At 43.5% G+C, this 22002-nt stretch overlaps 2 protein-coding genes across 2 annotated transcripts; both read right to left on the bottom strand.

Moving 5' to 3' along the window:
* Positions 1 to 4398: 4398 nt before the first annotated feature.
* Positions 4399 to 6037, bottom strand: LOC120978141 (interferon lambda-3-like). The gene is made up of 5 exons (XM_040406369.1): positions 5978 to 6037; positions 5363 to 5440; positions 5127 to 5261; positions 4948 to 5028; positions 4399 to 4485 (listed from the first exon to the last, which is right to left on the bottom strand). Exons 1-5 carry the CDS (start codon positions 6035 to 6037, stop codon positions 4399 to 4401), a joined length of 441 nt encoding a protein of 146 aa, XP_040262303.1.
* A 10623-nt stretch (positions 6038 to 16660) lies between these two features.
* On the bottom strand, positions 16661 to 18387 carry LOC120978140 (interferon lambda-3-like). Its single transcript, XM_040406368.1, has 5 exons — positions 18328 to 18387; positions 17713 to 17790; positions 17477 to 17611; positions 17298 to 17378; positions 16661 to 16835 (listed from the first exon to the last, which is right to left on the bottom strand). Exons 1-5 carry the CDS (start codon positions 18385 to 18387, stop codon positions 16749 to 16751), a joined length of 441 nt encoding a protein of 146 aa, XP_040262302.1. The 3' UTR covers positions 16661 to 16748.
* Between the last annotated feature and the right edge of the window lie 3615 nt (positions 18388 to 22002).

Genomic DNA, 22002 nt, shown 5'->3' with positions numbered 1-22002 from the left:
TACAAATTTCTTTCCACAGATGTCTCTAGATCAGGGTTTCTCAACTCTGGTCCTCGGGACTCACCTACCAGTCATGTTGTCAGGATTTCCTTAGTATTGAGCATGTGATATAATTAGTGTCCATGCATCAGGACTTACCACAGGTATTCATTCTGTGGGATATTTTCAAATCCTGACCGGTAGGTGGGTCCCGAGGACCAGAGTTGGGAAACCCTGCTCTAAAGACTAGAAAAGGGGTTTTTAAGTGTATCCATCCACTAGCCAAGAGCTGAAGCGTCTTCTACATTGAAAATCTGAAGTTCTCACCACAGATTCCTCTGCCTGGGGTGTGCATGTAGACAGATTGTGGATCCAGAAAATAAAACACAACAAAAGGGTTGTCACCCAACCAAAAAGATCTCAGGGCTGTCAGACTGACATTAGCTTATTTCCAACCTTACCTGCAAAACCAGCAAAAGCTTGTTCAGTCAAACAACTTACCAAAGGTAAGGAGGTAAAAAACAGGCTGCAAAGAGGTTCATCCAGGGTAGTGAAAACTCAACTGTACAATCTTCTTTCAGTAAAAAAGTGGAAGGACCACCTCTAGATGCCAGGGTTACAGAGGAGAATACTACAGGGAGTGCAGAATTATTAGGCAAGTTGTATTTTTGAGGATTAATTTTATTATTGAACAACAACCATGTTCTCAATGAACCCAAAAAACTCATTAATATCAAAGCTGAATATTTTTGGAAGTAGTTTTTAGTTTGTTTTTAGTTTTAGCTATTTTAGGGGGATATCTGTGTGTGCAGGTGACTATTACTGTGCATAATTATTAGGCAACTTAACAAAAAACAAATATATACCCATTTCAATTATTTATTTTTACCAGTGAAACCAATATAACATCTCAACATTCACAAATATACATTTCTGACATTCAAAAACAAAACAAAAACAAATCAGTGACCAATATAGCCACCTTTCTTTGCAAGGACACTCAAAAGCCTGCCATCCATGGATTCTGTCAGTGTTTTGATCTGTTCACCATCAACATTGCGTGCAGCAGCAACCACAGCCTCCCAGACACTGTTCAGAGAGGTGTACTGTTTTCCCTCCTTGGAAATCTCACATTTGATGATGGACCACAGGTTCTCAATGGGGTTCAGATCAGGTGAACAAGGAGGCCATGTCATTAGATTTTCTTCTTTTATACCCTTTCTTGCCAGCCACGCTGTGGAGTACTTGGACGCGTGTGATGGAGCATTGTCCTGCATGAAAATCATGTTTTTCTTGAAGGATGCAGACTTCTTCCTGTACCAGTGCTTGAAGAAGGTGTCTTCCAGAAACTGGCAGTAGGACTGGGAGTTGAGCTTGACTCCATCCTCAACCCGAAAAGGCCCCACAAGCTCATCTTTGATGATACCAGCCCAAACCAGTACTCCACCTCCACCTTGCTGGCGTCTGAGTCGGACTGGAGCTCTCTGCCCTTTACCAATCCAGCCACGGGCCCATCCATCTGGCCCATCAAGACTCACTCTCATTTCATCAGTCCATAAAACCTTAGAAAAATCAGTCTTGAGATATTTCTTGGCCCAGTCTTGACGTTTCAGCTTGTGTGTCTTGTTCAGTGGTGGTCGTCTTTCAGCCTTTCTTACCTTGGCCATGTCTATGAGTATTGCACACCTTGTGCTTTTGGGCACTCCAGTGATGTTGCAGCTCTGAAATATGGCCAAACTGGTGGCAAGTGGCATCTTGGCAGCTGCACGCTTGACTTTTCTCAGTTCATGGGCAGTTATTTTGCGCCCTGGTTTTTCCACACGCTTCTTGCGACCCTGTTGACTATTTTGAATGAAACGCTTGATTGTTCGATGATCACGCTTCAGAAGCTTTGCAATTTCAAGAGTGCTGCATCCCTCTGCAAGATATCTCACTATTTTTGACTTTTCTGAGCCTGTCAAGTCCTTCTTTTGACCCATTTTGCCAAAGGAAAGGAAGTTGCCTAATAATTATGCACACCTAATATAGGGTGTTGATGTCATTAGACCACACCCCTTCTCATTACAGAGATGCACATCACCTAATATGCTTAATTGGTAGTAGGCTTTCGAGCCTATACAGCTTGGAGTAAGACAACATGCATAAAGAGGATGATGTGGTCAAAATACTCATTTGCCTAATAATTCTGCACGCAGTGTAATGTTTCCAACTTTGCTCTCTATATTGCCCACATTATGCTCTAGCAACAGGCCGTCTTTCAATCAGCAATGATGTATATATTCCTGTAACATCCCAGAGTATGTCACTAAAACTCTTTCACCCTGCTTCATGATGTTAGGTGTACATGTGTATTTCCATCTGATGTAATATAACCGTGCATTACCAATGTATGTATTTCTATGCCTGTATTTTATATATTTGCTGTAATTCTCAATGTACACCAGCAGGTGGCAGCAATATGTAAGCAGACCATAGCTAGTTAATAGACCTAGGCTGGAATAGTCCATTCCAGGCTAGCTCCCCCCTTTCTGAGGAGGAGTGGAATGTTCCCACATCCTACTTCAGGGGGAGGAAGGAAAGTTCTAGGCAGTGTAACCAGCCCCCCTGCTGGGGTAGGCTGTGTTAACAGGAGCTCCCAGAAACAGGGACCCCAACCAAGTATCCAAGCCTCAACTGAGGCCCCAGATCAAACTTCCCAGCCTGAGTCCCTTACCTCAGCTGGTGGACAAGGAAGCAGCCATCTACAGAACTAGCAGATCTCCAGGAAGCCACCACCATACCCTGCGAGCAGTCCTGTAAGAAAAAGATCCCAAGATAAAGAGAAGATAAGTACCTCAACAGCTAGTCAGACCCATATCAAGCAGACCACAGACAGAGCAGAAGATAGATACCTGCCAGATTCTAATAGGCGTATGATCAGATGCAGAATACTTATAAATTCCTGCCACATATTGCCAATACCTGCTGGGACTCTAGACTAAAGCTGTAACTTGTATGGATCAAAAGCTGCATATAATAACACCAAGTAAAGACAAGTTGGACCCTATTATCTGTGTGGATTTCCATCATTCCTCCATTACTCCTATTAACAGCACTCATTTTGTTGCATGCGAGCCAGGATACAGGAGTCCAGCCGTACCAAGGTAGGAGACACCGTTGACACTACCAACTCTGCTATACAGAGACATTATCCCCCTCTGGCATTCCTCACCTGGTACGTGAGCTATAACACCTTAAAGGGCCCTGCTACAGTACCTGCGCAAGCTGCAACTGGCGTCACAAACTCATATACAGATACAACTGACCCACTGCATAGCATTCCCACTGACCCAGTGTCCTGCTCGTTGCATTCCTACCTCTGCCATTAGTGCCCAGAGTGTTTCGGAAGATTTTGGAGGAACAAGTAGAAGCCGCTCTCCCACTCTGACCTCGCAGAGCCTGGTTCTCGCTCCTTTCTGCCCAACTTTAGGCACATGGTAATTGATTAATTAATCATTACTGCTTATTAAGTCAACAACCAAAAGTAAAAAAAATCACCCCTACCTTTATGTTAAACACTGCGGCAACTTTAGAAGGGCTCAGGAGGACCTAATGGGGATGCAAATTTCATCAGAAGTGGTGTAGTGAAGTCAATAGTGTGCGTGCATATCTTTACACCCCTGTGCCTCCACAACTAAAAGCCCATAGAAGCGCATTTATTGCGAAACAGCTGTCGCCTTTCTGCTTTCCGCATTCTCGCGCCATTTTACGGAAAATTAATTAATAAATAAAGCAAGTATTTTATCACTGGTGAGCGGCGCATTTCAGGTCACTGGAGTTATATTACTGCTTATTAACCTGTTGCTGTCTAATTGTGTCTACAGGTTACAGGCTTTAACCTATTTGTGCCTGTGCTGTCTACGGACTACCGGGAATAAAAATTTCAGAAAGTCCATTTTTGCTGGGTTTTTTTCTCCAGTAAAAGGCATCATTACATTAACCTGAGCTAGCCCTACAATGCACAGTGTCTGGGTAATCAGTAGGTTTCCGGTGACAGATTTTAAAAATGTTTTTTTCAGACAAGACAAAAAAATTTAAAATATTATGAGACAGAATTATTTTAAAATCTTAATTTAATAGAGCATGTATAAAAAAATATGATTTAACAAACTCAATGTATCCTCCAGGGATGAAACTTCTGTGTATAAAACAATATATTATTAGATATAACATAAATAGAGAAATATTACAATGTATAAAATATAATTATAAATACAATTATAAATAAAATAATAATAAAAGTTCATGTGGACGGTTATAGGTGAACCTCCAGGTAGTTTCTCATATTTCCTGAACAGTATTTGATGACAAAAGATAGAAAACTGATGTCTTGATGATTCTTATGCATACGATTAAGAAAGAGTCCGTCTTGGAGACAGTCTAGGGATCACTTGGACACATCACATTTTGCATCCTTAATGAGATGAGGTTGAGCACAACAGCGTCCTGGACACATTGAGGGGAGGCCTATAAAGGAGGACAGTGAGATATCTCATTATGTACTGATCACAACAGTCTCTCCCCAAATGGTAACAATGCTGAGTAACTGAATGTGGGTAGCACTATAGTGTGATTGTCAGTTCTAAGGTCTAGTTGTGCCATCGTCCTGTACTAGATGATCACAGAACAAGAGAAATACACATCGCAAGACCAACAGCAGCATAAAGCAGCCTATTGGATTAAATGCTCCAAAGCCTGTCCTCTCCCCAGATGCTCCCTCTCCCCTCTCACAGCAGGCAGTCTCAGACAGACACTGACAGTAACATCCTGCAGCTGCATCCCCCTCCGTTTCTTTTCTTCCTAACTGAAACATACCATTCCCATAAAGCTTTCTGCTTTCAATATCTCTATTAAATTCCTCATCATTTTACTCCTTACACAGACAATATCCTGTAAACTGTCAGTGTGCAGCGTCAGTAAGACACGTACCTTGTCTTTGAAATCTTGGAGATGACTCAGCCACGGCTCCAGCTGCTCAGAGGCAGGGTCACTGTATTCAGGCAAAGATCTCTGTAAAGGAGAACAGGATATAAGGAATTTACACCATGTTGGGTCCATTTCATGGGCCAAAGTGTGATGAACATACAGAATAAGAAGAAGGAACTTACACAGATTATCAGCTGGTCCCTCAATTTAAGGAAAGCCTTCATTGAATTTGTTACTGTGTCAGAGGTAGACATATTAGTCAGGACGTCCAGCGTCAGCGAAACTCGTTCCAGGGTCAGGATCAGGCGGTCACTTGGCTGTAGAACAAAATACAAATGTGATATGAGGGGTTCTGCCAATGCTCATCTATAGAGTTAGGTGATTTGACAAAGGCTTTGGTGGAATCTTATTTCCATACCTTGAGGTCACATATAGATGTCTTGTGTCTAGTCATGGTGGTGTAACATTTCACTCCATCACCGGATATTTTCTTTTGCTGTTGAAGAATAAAAATGCGTTTTCTACAATGTGGACAAACAGAATTGTTTCCCTGGTCCTGCCCCTCCATCTAGGGGCTTGGTCAGTTAGTTTTCAGGTATTGTAACCTTAGCTGGAGGTCATACATGCCATTCAGGAAGCTCCTCTGGATGCTATAGAGCGATGAACCCTCAACTCAATGTCCTCATATCACTCTAGAAATGGGATTCAATAATGGAAATAAAAGCTGCGCTTTACACTGACCTGATCATTTCGCAGATGTCTGAGAGACTTCACTTCGGAGGTAGACATGGATGAGTGCTGGAACAAAGGACAGAGTCTCCTGTGTGGACGTCCACCCACTACAACCAGAGAAACCAGCAAAGCCAACAATCTGATGTCCATGGTCAATCCTTTCTGCTGAATACTTCAAACTTTTCTTCTCTCTGGAAATCTGTGAATATGAGATGAGTTACTAAACCATAACTGATGTCCATAATCACAGACTGTGTACTGGCTCCCATTAATCTGTATACACCCAGGAGAAGACACTTACCTGCTTGGTTCTCTTGTGTCTCTCTGCTGTTGATCTGAGTTCTATCTCAAGCCCTTCCATCTTTCTCCTTTTATAGTTCAGTCTACAGGAGAAAAATCCCTTTATTTTCATGATGTGGAGAAATCTTTCATCTAACGTTCAGAATTCAAGTGACGGGAGACAAGGCAGCCTTGGGAAACCCTTACCACTTTCAGTTTCCTTACTATACAGGTGAGAAGGAGACGTCAGGTAACTGGGAGGAGACTCCTGCAGGTGAGAAATCTCTACAGGAATCCTCCTGTTACTGCACAGCATATCATTACATAACCAGGATCCCCCGTCCCTCAGTAACTCCCTCTGACTTTGTGTAGAATCATGCTGTGATTCTTCATACTTGGAAGTATTTACTTGGTATTATATACAGCAGTTTAACTTAGATGTTGATGGTGACAAAACATTAGCCATAATGGTCTGTATGTACATACGGTTTGTATTGTAGTTATTGCTTTGTGACACAAGATTTCATTTAAATGGCAATAAACCTAAAGCCTAACTTATCTAAAATTTTGCTTCTCATTGAATGAAACCTATTGTCATTTTCAGCCATTTTATGACACTGAAGATCTTAAAGTTGTTGTACCAGGTTGATAAGTCATCCCCTATCTACAGGATATGGGACAACTAGCTTATTTCTGGGCATCTGACTGCTGAGACCCACATCGATCCTGAGAACAGGGGTCCCGTTTCCCCGTTCTGATGGAGGGGCAGGTCTTGCATGCACACTACTGCTCCATTAATTCTCTTTCGGAGCGCCAGAGATAGCTGAGCACTGTGTTCTGTAACTTATACATTTGGTGCAACCCCTTGAACGTTATGCTCACACAATAGCGACAAGCTTTGATTTCTAATATTAAATAGTTTTTCCCATAGTCCTAACAGCAGTTGAATAATAGGGGTAATGGGGGGCGTTGCCTGGCCGGCAACTGAGATGGCCATCTGGTAAGAAAGCTCCGGATCCCGCCGTCCATCTCCCTCTTCTAGCGACTGCCATAGCGACCTAATGCTTTTCCTGAAGCCCAAGAAAGGCTGCGAAACAGCTGGGGAAAAGAAAGGGGCCAAAACTAAAAGCTCGACGCCTCTGGATCACTTCTTCTACAACGGGACAGTAGGCAAAGATAGCGTGTGTGAGGGAGCGCGTGCACGCAGCACTATGGCCCTTGTAGAGCTCCCCACCGCCGCCTCAACCCCGACTCCCTCAGCCGCTCGGCAGTTCCGCCTAGATGGCGACTGGGACTCGCCTGTCCCCTTTGCAGGGAAGGAGGATAAAACTACGGCACAAGCCCTGCAGGAGCCACGGCAGGCCCCGGCGCCTGGAGAGGAGGGAAGCCATTCCTCCACCCCCAGAGATGGCCGAGACGCAGCGCTGGTAAGCCCGCAACAGCAGAGGCAGGGCAGACAGAATGGAGAACAAAGTGCTGCCTTACCCCCATCCACTGCTTCAACAGAGAAACCTGACATTTTCTCACAATTCCAAACGTCAGACAAAGCTGCATCTGAACATACACTAAAAGGGGTTCTATTAGCCCTGCGATCCTGCTTGCACAAGGACTTTACTAAGCTCCTGTCTTCGCTTCCTGTCTCCGCTCCACACGGTGATCCATGACATTGGAGATAGAGTATCCCATGTGGAATCTAAAATGGCTTCCTTCGCTGAAGCTCACAATGAGCTGGTAGCCTCCTACAATAACCTAGATGATAAAGTGGCCTCTCTACAAGCGAAGCTGGTGGAATATGAAGATCGCAGCCACAGGAACAACATAAAGTTCTTACAACAGTTGACCAAACTTCTACTCCCCGACTATGCGGACTACGAGCTCAGCATAGACAGAGCGCATAGAGTTCCCAAGCCACCTAACCTACCAGACTCAGTGCCCAGGGACGTACTGGCCCGATACACCTTCTACCATATAAAGGAGATGCTCATGGAAATAACGCAAAAACAACAGCCACTACCTGACCCATACTCGTCCCTGAAATTATTCACTGACTTATTGGCTGCCACCCTGCAAGCCCGCAGACGTCTCGCACCACTTACCTCCATCCTGAGACAGCAAGCTATCCCGAATCGGTGGGGTTTTCCCAATAAAGTCCTCATTAACAGGAAAGGGATGTTCCATGCAGCTGCATCGATAGAAGAAGGGAAAGCTCTCCTTTCCAAATGGCACATTCCTATGGAAGAAGAACCCCTGCAGACCAAAAACATTCCCCCTGCAAAGTTAGCCAAGGAGTGGCATGCAATCCCTACATCCTGAACCTTCGCCCTATACCAGGCCTTCTATTCTATCATCCTTTTCCTTCCAAGAGCCCCCTAACTAGGGCGAGGGAGAAGGTGGGATCCCTTTTGAACTAAACTAAGATGTCAACTGTTTTCACCCCCCGTTCACACAGTACCTCCAGGACCGGGTGTAAACTCAGGAACTGGGAACTGTTAATGTTATACCATGGTACCACTTTTATCTTTTTACTTTTGTAGTAATTTCATATGTCGGTTGTCCGGGTGAAGGCTTTCTTTGTGATAGACCGATTGGGGGTGCTGGGCAACCCCCTAGTTGCCCGAGAACTAGTGTCACCAAACACACCTATCATTTGTGGGTAACTCAAAATGGTACTTAAGCTTCTTTCTTTCAATGTGAGGGGGTTGAACAGCCCCTTCAAGAGGTCAGTGATGTGGAGGGAATTAGTCTCCCAGAAATGTGATATTGTATGTTTGCCGTAGATGCATATCTCATCTACTAATCCGCCTAAATTACAACACAAAAACTACCCCATCATCATTAAATCCTCATTCTTCCCCCCCCAAAAAAGAGGAGTACTTATAGCTTTCAAAGCATCAGTAGCAGTCCAAATTCACCAAACCTGGATTGACCCACACAGCCGTTATATAATTGTGCATTGCTTGGTCAATAATGTAGCATACACTATAATGAACAGAACGCTTCCTTAGACGCACACTGAGTAAACTGCAAAAAGTACAGAAGGGTAACGTTGTGGTTTGAGGAGATTTCAATTTTATTTGCAACCCCTCTCTGGACTCTACCGCAAACCCCTTGACCCGCAGAATTTCAATGGCAAAAATGACATGGGCGCATGATCTGTATGATATATGGCGTCTCCTGCATGTTAATGAAAAAGATTACACGTATTACTCTGGAGTCCATAGGACTTACTCCCGTATAGACATGTTCTGGGTGGGTAAGTCCCTCTTAGATAAAACTACCAAGGTGGAAATAGGTTCTATTCAGTGGTCGGATCATGCCCCTGTAACGCTGTCACTATCAGAATCCCCCTCTAGAATCTAAGATTATGTCTGGAGGTTAAATACATACCTTCTGTCGGTGCCAGCAGTGGATAGAGAAGTGGAGTCCTCCCTTAGAGAGTTCTTTGCTATAAACTGTACCTCAGAGATCCAACCCTATACCCTGTGGATCTGCCGCAAGGCATACATGAGAGGGGTGCTCATCAAACAGAGCAGAATATGGCGCAAACAAAGAGATAAAGACATCCAGAACACGATGCAAACTATTCAAAAGCTTGAGACAATGAATAAACAATCTCCTTCGGATTCTCATTTAACTGAGCTCTCCAAAGCCAGGCTGCGTCTGAGAAGTCGCCTCATGTATGCCCATGAGAAATTTCTAAGCCGCCTTAAGTTCCAATATTATGCCCAAGACAACAAAGCCAGGGCGCTCCTGGCGAAAATACTTAAATCTCAAACGCTAAAATAAAAAATACAGCGTATTCACCACCCCAACACAGGGAACCCAACCTACGCCCCTAGAGACATAGCCAACGCCTACTCTCGCCTATATAACCTAAGTAAAGATGCCAATACTGCCCAACCTACCCAGGAGAATATTAACTCCTTTTTAGATCAGGTCAACCTTCCAAAAGTACGCCCAGAAGACCTAGAAGCCCTAAATAGACCAATTTCCTCTGCAGAGATACAGGCAGTAATTCACTCCCTCCCTCTAAACAAAGCCCCGGGGCCTGATGGTTTCTCTGCATTATACTACAAGAAATATGGCCCTCAATTAAACAAATACGTCCTATCAGTATATTCCACGGCAATGGAAACTGGCTCCCTCCAGTCAGAGATGCTAAAGGCACTCATAGTGACTATCCCAAAACCTGGTAATCACCCCTGCAAACCACCAGTTACCGACTAATTTAATTGCTAAATTGTGATGTAAAGATCTATCCTAAGATATTAGCAAATAGACTCTTGTCGATTATCCCCTCCTTAATTTTCAAAGATCAAACTTGGTTTGTGCCAGGGAGACAAGCTCCGGACAACACCAGAAGAATCCTGACACTTCTGCAGACAGCAGAATCTTCCGACCACATTACTGACGCTGACGCCGAGAAGGCTTTTGACCAAATTAACTTGCCTTATGCCTTCTCGGTGCTTCGGAAGTTTGGATTTATGGGCCCAATTAACACAGCCATCTACGCACTGTACTCCAACCCCTGTGCTAAAGTATTCGCCAACAGAGCCCTATCCTCCGCATTCAACCTGGCCAATAGCACTAGACAAGGTTTCCCACTATCCCCCCTGTTCCTCATTCTGTCTATGGAACCGTTAGCAGAGCAAATTCGTCAAGACCCAAGTCTAGAGAAGGGATCCACGGAACACAAATTGGCGTTATTCGCTGATGATATTATTGTGGTCTGTACTGACTCTACACGCTCCCTCCTCAGAGTTTTTGACTTTACTAAAGGCCTTTGGCCTCGTACTACAAACTGAATATAGATAAATCTCAGAGCCTCCCAATAAATATTCCAACTGACCAACTGCTACAACTTAAAAACTTATTTTTAACCTACCCAGTGTCTAAGACTTTCCATACCAACTTTCCCCCCATGATAGCATGGGTGGCAGCTTACAAGATGCTACTCTTGCCCAAGCTTCTTTACCTTTTCAGAACCCTCCCTATCCCAATCTTTAAAAAAGCCCGGAAACAGATGATGGACTTCATCTGGAACTATAAACACCCCAGAGTAGCGTACTCGACCATAACCAGACATAAAAACGAAGGAGGACTGGGAGTACCCAACCTGAAAAACTATCACACAGCATGCCTGTTGGACAAATTAGTCCACTGGTGGAACGACTCAGCAGACAAACAATGGGAGAGGTCCTCGCTTAAGCTAACCACTCTTTGCTCCCCGTTGATAGGTACAGCCTGGAAACTTGGGCCATACACATCCACACTACTCACAGTAAAATCATCCATTAAGGCTTGTGAGTCTACTTAGAGAGACTAAGCGAAGGGGGAGACATTCCCTCCCCCACAATATCCACAACCTGCCTTATGGACAACATCCCAGGACTGGACCTCCGGATGTGGACCATCCGGGGCATAAAGTCAGTACAGGATATGATAGGCCTGGGGAATATATTATCCTTCTCCCACATCCATGACACGTATCAAATCCCCCACAAAGACTTTTAAAAATTCCTGCAGATCAGATCCTTCTTGGGGAGCAGAGAGAAAACCTCACTACAAATTCCTAAGATAGCTAAAAGATATCTACATGACAGGTTCTCCAAAAGCGGAGATATCTCCCTCTTCTATAATATCCTAACTCAAGGAAAGGAATGGACTAAACCGCCCCCCTTGATAAGATGGGAAATGGATCTCCACCAATCCTTCACAGAGGAACAGTGGCAGACGGCCTTCCGTATCGCAAACACTGCTTTCCGATGTGTGGCGCACCAGGAGACCATCTTCAAAACTTGCCTCAGATGGTATTATACCGCTACAAGATTACATAGAATGTTCCCTTTCTCACATCCTGAATGCTGGAGAAGGTGTGTGGAAAGAGGATCTCTTCTTCACACACTTTGGTCATGCCCTAAGATCTACCAGTTATGGATCGCTCAGAATCTCATAGCGGATCTTATCCCCTTCAGCCTTGCATGAACGCCGGAGTTAGCACTTCTATTTAAAGGACTGGGCACTTTAGGGCACCAATATAGAACGATAGTCACTCATATACCAATGGCAACCAAACTGGTTATTACTAGACATTGGAAAAGCCCCTGCATCCCCACTATACAAGAAGCGATTGCCCTGGTTAACTCTACTTGCATACACAAAAAGATGTTCCATAAAAAAAATCCTTCCATGACAAAATTCCATACATTATGGTCAGTGTGAACCTCTAGTAGATGGTATAAGATATAACTCACCCGTAGCTAAGTCTCTAACCTAATGGCCCCCATGCCGACAGCTTGCATGCCAGTGCTCACATATGTCTAGCTCTACAGGATATATGTCACCCAATTGGACACCCGTTCATTCTGTGTTTATGTTTAGTTGTACCTTTGTTTTGTTTCATATACGAACTTAAAAGTACCCATACTATGGATATAGTTCATTCATATTTTCAATTAGATGTATGCATCATCACTTGACTCTGTAATGTTGGTGAATGGTAACTTCACTGATGTATTACTACACACAATGTTAAGAAATTGTAATCACTTTATTGAATCTAATAACAATTTTGTGACAAGAATAATAGAGGTATTTCTACCCCTGTGTACTAGTAAGACAGATGGAATTTTTTTAATTAATCAAATTAATCACTACTTAATTAGAGACTATTTAGCCTATACTGTATAAAGACATCCATCCTCTCCCACCTTGTGTTTATTATAAAGAAGTAACTTATTTAGGGCAGGAAACTTTGCTGCTGTTAGGACTAAGGGAAAACAGATTATTAGTACAAATCAATACTTCACTTATGTCCTAACCAGCAACACAATAATGGGGATTTAACAAGAAGTAACCTCATAGGGAGGGCCCTCTCATGTTGCGGACTCAAAATTGAACACCGAAGAGCTGTCTCCCATGAGAACGGTAAAGATATTCCCTCGCTGTTTGAGCACCAAAGTTACTGGATCTAGCCACCTTTATGTTTCTTGCACCTAACACGATGGAGTTCATCTGCACTTGTGCCAGCTGCGCAGCTTCCTTGTCCCAAAGTAAAGTGCCCGGTTTCACAAACTGAACAAGCCGATGTCACAGCTCCTGCCTTCCTCCTCCAGAGTGTAATAGCAGTAGACATCGCCCAGGTGTGGTCAGCTCAGCTACTAGGAAAGATGTTGGCCTTGTCAAAAAGTGATGGCACACAGGGGCCATGTTTATCTTGGTCTTTTGGAACTGTAAGTGGCACTTGGTGTGGAGGGGATGCGGGACACAATTGGGTATAGCCCCAGGCTGCGTCCTGATTTTGGCAGGTTTCAGTCACTGGAGGAGAAGTTTAAATGGGGTATGGGAGATTCTGTCCCTGTAGGATGCTGTATACATGTTTCCTCCAGGCCTGTCACTATACAAGAAATACTTAAGATATATTGGGAAAGTAGGAGAACATCAGCCTGGAATAGAACAAGGTGGTGGAGGACCTGAAGTGGATGAATTGATGGGTGAATGATTGGCAGGTTAGTTGGCACTGGACCTACAAAAGGAGCTTTTGAATGAACTGGCTTGGGGCATGCTGTGGGCACCTTGTTAGATGAGCTGGCGCTGAGCAAGCATCAGGGACAACTTTAGGCTGGGCAGTCATTAGGCACATTGATAAGTCACCTGTAATTATCAGGTGAATCCATGGGTGAGCTTTGCACTGGGAAAGTTTTGGGCACAATGATGGGTGGTCTGGCATGTGAACTAGCTCTGGTCATGCATAGACCTATCAAGGTGGCACTTCACCAGAATCTGTCATTTTGACACGTGGGCTGGTACCAGATGAGCACTGGACTCATTGGTGAGTGAGCTATACAAGCATCGGGCACATTGATGGATGAACTGACACTGGCTGAGCAACAGAAACATTGTGTACTGGCACTGGGCATACATTGGCTATAACGGTAGGGAACTGGTGCTGGGTGTGCAAAGGGAATGATTCAGAGCAATGCCTTCACTTCATTAAACTACCAAGGAAGTAGAAAATATTTTTTTCCAACTTTTGTTCTCTAAACTTAGGTTGTATCTTATAGTCCCAAAAATATTGTAATTATTGATAAATTTAAAATTCCATCTATCCTACTGGTACACATTAAGGAGAAATACCCCCATCATTGTCATTCTGTTTAGACCATAAGGGAAACAGCCATTATCAGAACAATTAAATTCTATGGGTGTATTCACACATCCATTGTTTCAACAGACTGTTAATACTGGCCATCAAAAAATAGGACACATCCTATTTTTCACCTTTACGATGGCCGAAGGACCCCATAGAAGTCATTGATCCCATTTCTTGACAGCCTTTCTACAGAATAGCATCTGTCTGATGGCCGTTAAAATTGGTTTGTTGCTAGGAGATACCGAGGAGAGTCAGGGAAATTCTCACTTACCTTCCTAGGTTTCTGTTGAACACGAAATTCAAAATGAAGTCTATCCGATCACTCCTGGTGTTTTGGAGAAAAAGGATTTTCTAACCACAATACCTCTTACAGGTATCTACTGCACATCCCCATATTATCCATCCACAGGAAATTTCTCAGAATACACAAACTTGCAAAAATTTTTATGTCCAAATCACTTGTCTGCACTGCAACATGTCATTTTCTCCTAAAGTTTTTATGAAGACCACAGTAGTTCTGACAGCAGCGCTAGAAATTAAAGGTGTGCCCGGATTAAGGCGTCCTCCAGACAACAGCTTCTGATGGATCTACTTGCAACCATGCAGCTGTTACAAAATCATGTCTTCTGGATCATTTACAAGGGATCAAAGATAGATCCAACTCAGGAGCTAAAACATCTGGTTTTGTCATAAACACTCATAAGCTAAGAGTAAAATTGTCGTCAGAGAGGAGACACAATCCTGAAGGGGGCAAGTCATCTCTTTTATCACTCCAAAGAATCGTTTTGTTACGTAATGAAAATGTTGGATCTCCTAACTTCATCAAGAGATGTAATACTATGGGCCATAGCTCATGCGGGCTCCTTCCAAGACAATATACACATTTCTTTCCACAGATGTCTCTAGATCAGGGTTTCTCAACTCTGGGACTTGGGACCCACCTACCAGTCATGTTGTCAGGATTTACTTAGTATTGCGCATGTGATATAATTAGTGTCCATGCATCAGGACTTACCACAGGTATTCATTCTGTGGGATATTTTCAAATCCTGAATGGTAGGTGGGTCCCGAGGACCAGAGTTGGGAAACCCTGCTCTAGAGCCTAGAAAAGGGGTTTTTAAGTGTATCCATCCACTCGCCAAGAGCTGAAGCTTCTTCTACATTGAAAATCTGAAGTTCTCACCACAGATTCCTCTGCCTGGGGTGTGCATGTAGACAGATTGTGGATCCAGAAAATAAAACACGACAAAAGGGTTGTCATCCAACCAGAAAGATCTCAGGGCTCACAGACTGACCTTAGCTTATTTCCAACCTTACCTGCGAAACCAGCAAAAGCTTGTTCAGTCAAACAACTTACCAAAGGTAAGGAGGTAAAAAACAGGCTGCAAAGAGGTTCATCCAGGGTAGTGAAAACTCAACTGTACAATCTTCTCTCAGTAAAAGAGTGGAAGGACCACCTCTAGATGCCAAGGTGACAGAGGAGAATACTAAGGTTTCCAACTTTGCTCTCTATATTGCTCTCATTATGCTCTAGCAACAGGCCGTCTGTCAATCAGCAATGGTGTATATATTCCTACCTCTGCCATTAGTGCCCAGAGTGTTTCGGAAGATTTTGGAGGAACAAGTAGAAGCCGTTCTCCCACTCTGACCTCGCAGAGCCTGGTTGTCGCTACTTTCTGCCCAACTTTAGGCCCATGGTAATTGATTAATTAATCATTACTGCTTATTAAGTCAACAACCAAAAGTTAAAAAAAATCACCCCTACCTTTATGTTAAACACTGCGGCAACTTTAGAAGGGCTCAGGAGGACCTAATAGGGATGCAAATTTCATCAGAAGTGGTGTAGTGAAGTCAATAGTGTGCGTGAATATCTTCACACCCCTGTGCCTCCACAACTAAAAGCCCATAGAAGCGCATTTATTGCGAAACAGCTGTCGCCTTTCTGCTTTCCACATTCTCGCGCCATTTTATGAAAAATCGATTAATAAATAAAGCAAGTATTTTATCACTGGTGAACGGCGCATTTCAGGTCACTGGAGTTATATTACTGCTTATTAACCTGTTGCTGTCTAATTGTGTCTAGAGGTTACAGGCTTCAACCCATTTGTGCTTGTGCTGCCGACAGACTACAGGAAATAAAAATTTCGGAAAGTAAATTTTTTTATTTTTTTATCCAGAATGAAGCAATGGATCGCTAAGTAAAAGGTATCATTACATTAACCACAGTGTCTGGGTAATCAGTAGATTTCTGGTGACAGATTTTAAAAATGAGTTTTTCAGTCAAGACAAAAATAAAAAAAATATTATGAGACAGAATTATTTTAAAATGTTAATTTAATAGAGCATGTATAAATAAACATAATTTAACAAACTCAATTTATCCTCCAGGGATAAAACCTCTCTGTATAAAACAATATATTATTAGATATAACATAAATAGAGAAATATTACAATGTATAAAATATAATTATAAATACAATTATAAATAAAATAATAATAAAAGGTCACGTGGACGGTTATAGGTGAACCTCCAGGTAGTTTCTCATATTTCCTGAACAGTATTTGATGACAGAAGATAGAAAACTGATGTCTTGATGATTCTTGTGCATACGATTAAGAAAGAGTCCATCTTGGAGACAGTCTAGGGATCACTTGGACACATCACATTTTGCATCCTTAATGAGATGAGGTTGAGCACAACAGCGTCCTGGACACATTGAGGGGAGGCCTATAAAGGAGGACAGTGAGATATCTCATTATGTACTGATCACAACAGTCTCTCCCCAAATGGTGACAATGCTGAGTAACTGAATGTGGGTAGCACTATAGTGTGATTGTCAGTTCTAAGGTCCAGTTGTGCCATCGTCCTGTACTAGATGATCACAGAACAAGAGAAATACACATCGCAAGACCAACAGCAGCATAAAGCAGCCTATTGGATTAAATGCTCCAAAGCCTGTCCTCTCCGCTCGATGCTCCCTCTCCCCTCTCCAGCAGGCAGTCTGAGACAGACACTGACAGTAACATCCTGCAGCTGCACACCCCTCCGTTTCTTTTCTTCCTAACTGAAACATACCATTCCAATAAAGCTTTCTGCTTTCAATATCTCTATTAAATTCCTCATCATTTTACTCCTTACACAGACAATATCCTGTAAACTGTCAGTGTGCAGCGTCAGTAAGACATGTACCTTGTCTTTGAAATCTTGGAGATGACTCAGCCACGGCTCCAGCTGCTCAGAGGCAGGGTCACTGTATTCAGGCAACGATCTCTGTAAAGGAGAACAGGATATAAGGAATTTACACCATGTTGGGTCCATTTCACAGGCCGAAGTGTGATGGATATACAGGATAAGAAGGAGGAACTTACACAGATTATTAGCTGGTCTCTCAATTTAAGGAAAGCCTTCATGGAATTTGTTACAGTGTCAGAGGTAGACATATTAGTCAGGACGTCCAGCGTCAGCGACACTCGTTCCAGGGTCAGGATCAGGCGGTCACTTGGCTGTAGAACAAAATACAAATGTGATATGAGGGGTTCTTCCAATGCTCATCTATAGAGTTAGGTGATTTGACAAAGGCTTTGGTGGAATCTTATTTCCATACCTTGAGGTCACATATAGATGTCTTGTGTCTAGTCATGGTGGTGTAACATTTCACTCCATCACCGGATATTTTCTTTTGCTGTTGAAGAAGAAAAATGAGGTTTCTACAATGTGGACAAACAGAATTGTTTCCCTGGTCCTGCCCCTCCATCTAGGGGCTTGGTCAGTTAGTTTTCAGTTATTATGCCCTTATCTGGAGGTCATACATGCCATTCAGGAAGCTCCTCTGGATGCTATAGAGCGATAAACCCTCAACTCAATGTCCTCATATTACTCTAGAAATGGGATTCAATAATGGAAATAAAAGCTGCGCTTTACACTGACCTGATCATTTCGCAGATGTCTGAGAGACTTCACTTCGGAGGTAGACATGGATGAGTGCTGGAACAAAGGGCAGAGTCTCCTGTGTGGACGTCCACCCACTACAACCAGAGAAACCAGCAAAGCCAACAATCTGATGTCCATGGTCAATCCTTTCTGCTGAATACTTCAAACTTTTCTTCTCTCTGGAAATCTGTGAATATGAGATGAGTTACTAAACCATGTCTGATGTCCATAATCACAGACTGTGTACTGGCTCCCATTAATCTGTATACACCCAGGAGAAGACACTTACCTGCTTGGTTGTCTTGTGTCTCTCTGCTGTTGATCTCAGTTCTATCTCAAGCCCTTCCATCTTTCTCCTTTTATAGTTCAGTCTACAGGAGAAAAATCCCTTTATTTTCATGATGTGGAGAAATCTTTCATCTAACGTTCAGAATTCAAGTGACGGGAGACAAGGCAGCCTTGGGAAACCCTTACCACTTTCAGTTTCCTTACTATACAGGTGAGAAGGAGACGTCAGGTAACTGGGAGGAGACTCCTGCAGGTGAGAAATCTCTACAGGAATCCTCCTGTTACTGCACAGCATATCTGTACATAACCAGGATCCCCCGTCCCTCAGTAACTCCCTCTGACTTTGTGTGGAATTATGCTGTAATTCTTCATACTTGGAAGTCTTTACTTGGTATTATATACAGCAGTTTAACTTAGATGTTGATGGTGACAAAACATTAGCCATAATGGTCTGTATGTACATACGGTTTGTATTGTAGTTATTGCTTTGTGACACAAGATTTCATTTAAATGGAAATAAACCTAAAGTCTAACTTATCTAAAATTTTGCTTCTCATTGAATGAAACCTATTGTCATTATCAGCCATTGTATGACAGTGAAGATCTTAAAACGGTTGTACCAGGTTGATAAGTCGTCCCCTATCTACAGGATATGGGACAACTAGCTTAGGCCTCTTTCACACTTGCGTTGTCCAGATCCGGCGTGTACTCCACTTGCCGGAATTACACGCCGGATCCGGAAAAACGCAAGTGTACTGAAAGCATTTGAAGACGGAACCGTCTTCCAAATGCGTTCAGTGTTACTAGGACAGCCAGGACGCTATTAAAGTCCTGGTTGCCATAGTAGGAGCGGGGAGCGGGGGAGCAGTATACTTACAGTCCGTGCGGCTCCCGGGGCGCTCCAGAGTGACGTCAGAGCGCCCCATGCGCATGGATGACGTGATCCATGTGATCACATGATCCATGCGCTTGGGGCGCCCTGACGTCACTCTGGAGCGCCCGGGGAGCCGCACGGACGGTAAGTATGCTGCTCCCCCGCTCCCCGCTACACTTTACCATGGCTGCCAGGACTTTAGCGTCCCGGCAGCCATGGTAACCACTCTGAAAAAGCTAAATGTCGGCTCCGGCAATGCGCCGAAATGACGTTTAGCTTAAGGCCGGATCCGGATCAATGCCTTTCAATGGGCATTAATTCCGGATCCGGCCTTGCGGCAAGTGTTCCGGATTTTTGGCCGGAGCAAAAAGCGCAGCATGCTGCGGTATTTTCTCCGGCCAAAAAACGTTCCGTTCCGGAACTGAAGACATCCTGATGCATCCTGAACGGATTTCTCTCCATTCAGAATGCATTAGGATAATCCTGATCAGGATTCTTCCAGCATAGAGCCCCGACGACGGAACTCTATGCCGGAAGAAAAGAACGCAAGTGTGAAAGAGCCCTTAGTTCTAGGCATTTGACTACTGGGACCCACATCAATCCTGAGAACAGGGGTCCCGGTTCCCCGTTCTGATGGAGGGGCAGGTCTTGCATGCACACTACTGCTCCATTAATTCTATATCGGAGCGCCAGAGATAGCTGAGCACTGTGTTCTGTAACTTATACATTTGGTGCAACCCCTTTAATGTTATGTTCACACAATAGCGACAAGCTTTGATTTCTAATATTAAATATTTTTTCCCATAGTCCTAACAGCAGCTGAATAATAGGGGCATTTCTGCCCCTGTGTACTATTAAGGCAGATGGAATTTTTTTAATTCATGAAATTAATAACTACTATGTCTTCAGTTCAGTCTTTTTGCCTTTCAGGGCGGAGATAATACAGCAGCATGCTGCGCTTATAACTTAGTCCAAAATTCCGGAACACTTGAAATGCATTAATGCCGGCCCTGAGTGTTCCGGCAAATCGGATACGGCATTGTGGTCTGCGCATGCTTAGACTGCAAAATTTTTTTTTTTTTAAATGGCGGATTTGTTTTTCCAGATCCTAATCCTTCTGACAAATGCCATCAGTTTGCATGCATTTTGACAGCCGGTAGGTATTTCCGGCAACGGAACTGCCTGCCGGAATCCTCTGCCGCAAGTGTGAAAGTACCCTTAAGTAGAGACCATTTAGCCTATACTGTATAAAGACATCCATCCTCTCCCACCTTGTGATTATTATGAAGATGTAACTTATTTAGGGCAGGAAACTTGTGCTGCTGTTAGGACTAAGGGAAAACAGATTATTAGTACAAATCAATGCTTCACTTATGTCCTAACCAGCAGCACAATAATCGGGATTTAACAAGAAGTAACCTCATAGGGAGGGCCCTCTCATGTTGCGGACTCAAAATTTAACACCCAAGAGCGGTCTTCCCTGAGAACCGGAAAGATATTTGCTCGCTGTTTGAGCACCAAAGTTTCTGGATCTAGCCACCTTTATGTTTCTTCCACCTAACACGATGGAGTTCACCTGCACTTGTGCCAGCTGCGCAGCTTCTTTGTCCCAAAGTAAAGTGCCCGGTTTCACAAACTGAACAAGCTGATGTCACAGCTCCTGCCTTCCTCCTCCACAGTGTAATAGCAGTAGACGTCGCCCAGGTGTGGTCAGCTCAGCTACTTAGGAAGATGTTGGCCATGTCAAAAAGTGATGGCACACAGGGGCCATGTTTATCTTGGTCTTTTGGAACTGTAAGTGGCACTTGGTGTGGAGGGGATGTGGGACACAATTGGGCATAGCCCCAGGCTGCGGCCTGATTTTGGCAGGTTTCAGTCACTGGAGGAAAAGTTTAAATGGTGTATGGAAGATTCTGTCCCTGTAGGATGCTGTATACATGTTTCCTCCAGGCCTGTCACTATACAAGAAATACTTAAGATATATTGAGAAAGTAGGAGAACATCAGCCTGGCATAGAACAAGGTGGTGGAGGGCCTGAAGTGGATGAATTGATGAGTGAATGATTGGCAGGTTAGTTGGCACTGGACATACAAAAGGAGCTTTTAAAATGAACTGGCTTGGGGCATGCTGTGGGCACCTTGTTAGATGAGCTGGCGCTGAGCAAGCATCAGGGACAAGTTTAGGCTGGGCAGTCATTAGGCACATTGATAAGTCACCTGTAATTATCAGGTGCATCCATGGGTGAGCTTTGCACTGGGAAAGTTTTGGGCACAATGATGGGTGGTCTGGCATGTGAACTAGCTCTGGTCATGCATAGACCTATCAAGGTGGCACTTCACCAGAATCTGTCATTTTGACACGTGGGCTGGTGCTAGATAAGCACTGGACTCATTGGTGAGTTAGCTATACAAGCATCGGGCACATTGATGGATGAACTGGCACTGGCTGAGCAACAGAAACATTGTGTACTGGCACTGGGCATACATTGGCTATAATGGTAGGGAACTGGTGCTGGGTGTGCAAAGGGAATGGTTCAGAGCAATGCCTTCACTTCATTAAACTACCAAGGAAGTAGAAAATATTTTTTTCCAACTTTTGTTCTCTAAACTTAGGTTGTATCTTATAGTCCCAAAAATATTGTAATTATTGATAAATTAAAAATTCCATCTATCCTACTAGTACACATTAGGGAGAAATGCTCCCATCATTATCATTCTGTTTAGGACATAAGGGAAACAGCCATTATCAGAACAATTTAATTCTATGGGTGTATTCACACATCCATTGTTTCAACAGACTGTT

This window comes from Bufo bufo, chromosome 8 (genome assembly GCF_905171765.1).
Source record: "Bufo bufo chromosome 8, aBufBuf1.1, whole genome shotgun sequence".
NCBI lineage: Eukaryota > Metazoa > Chordata > Amphibia > Anura > Bufonidae > Bufo > Bufo bufo.
The sequence above is the reverse complement of the archived record's forward strand: the minus strand, read 5'-3'. Positions and strand labels throughout refer to the sequence as shown.

Excerpts from the sequence above, each read along its gene's own strand:
- LOC120978141 (XM_040406369.1), bottom strand. The coding sequence starts at position 6,037 with ATGGAAGGGCTTGAGATAGAACTCAGATCAACAGCAGAGAGACACAAG. Across the intron at positions 5,262-5,362 it reads CATCTATATGTGACCTCAAG|CCAAGTGACCGCCTGATCCT; the intron begins GTATGGAAATAA and ends TTTGTTCTACAG. Across the intron at positions 4,486-4,947 it reads TCCAAGATTTCAAAGACAAG|GCCTCCCCTCAATGTGTCCA; the intron begins GTACGTGTCTTA and ends CCTCCTTTATAG.
- LOC120978140 (XM_040406368.1), bottom strand. The coding sequence starts at position 18,387 with ATGGAAGGGCTTGAGATAGAACTGAGATCAACAGCAGAGAGACACAAG. Across the intron at positions 17,379-17,476 it reads GAGACCAGCTAATAATCTGT|AGATCGTTGCCTGAATACAG; the intron begins GTAAGTTCCTCC and ends TCTCCTTTACAG. Across the intron at positions 16,836-17,297 it reads TCCAAGATTTCAAAGACAAG|GCCTCCCCTCAATGTGTCCA; the intron begins GTACATGTCTTA and ends CCTCCTTTATAG.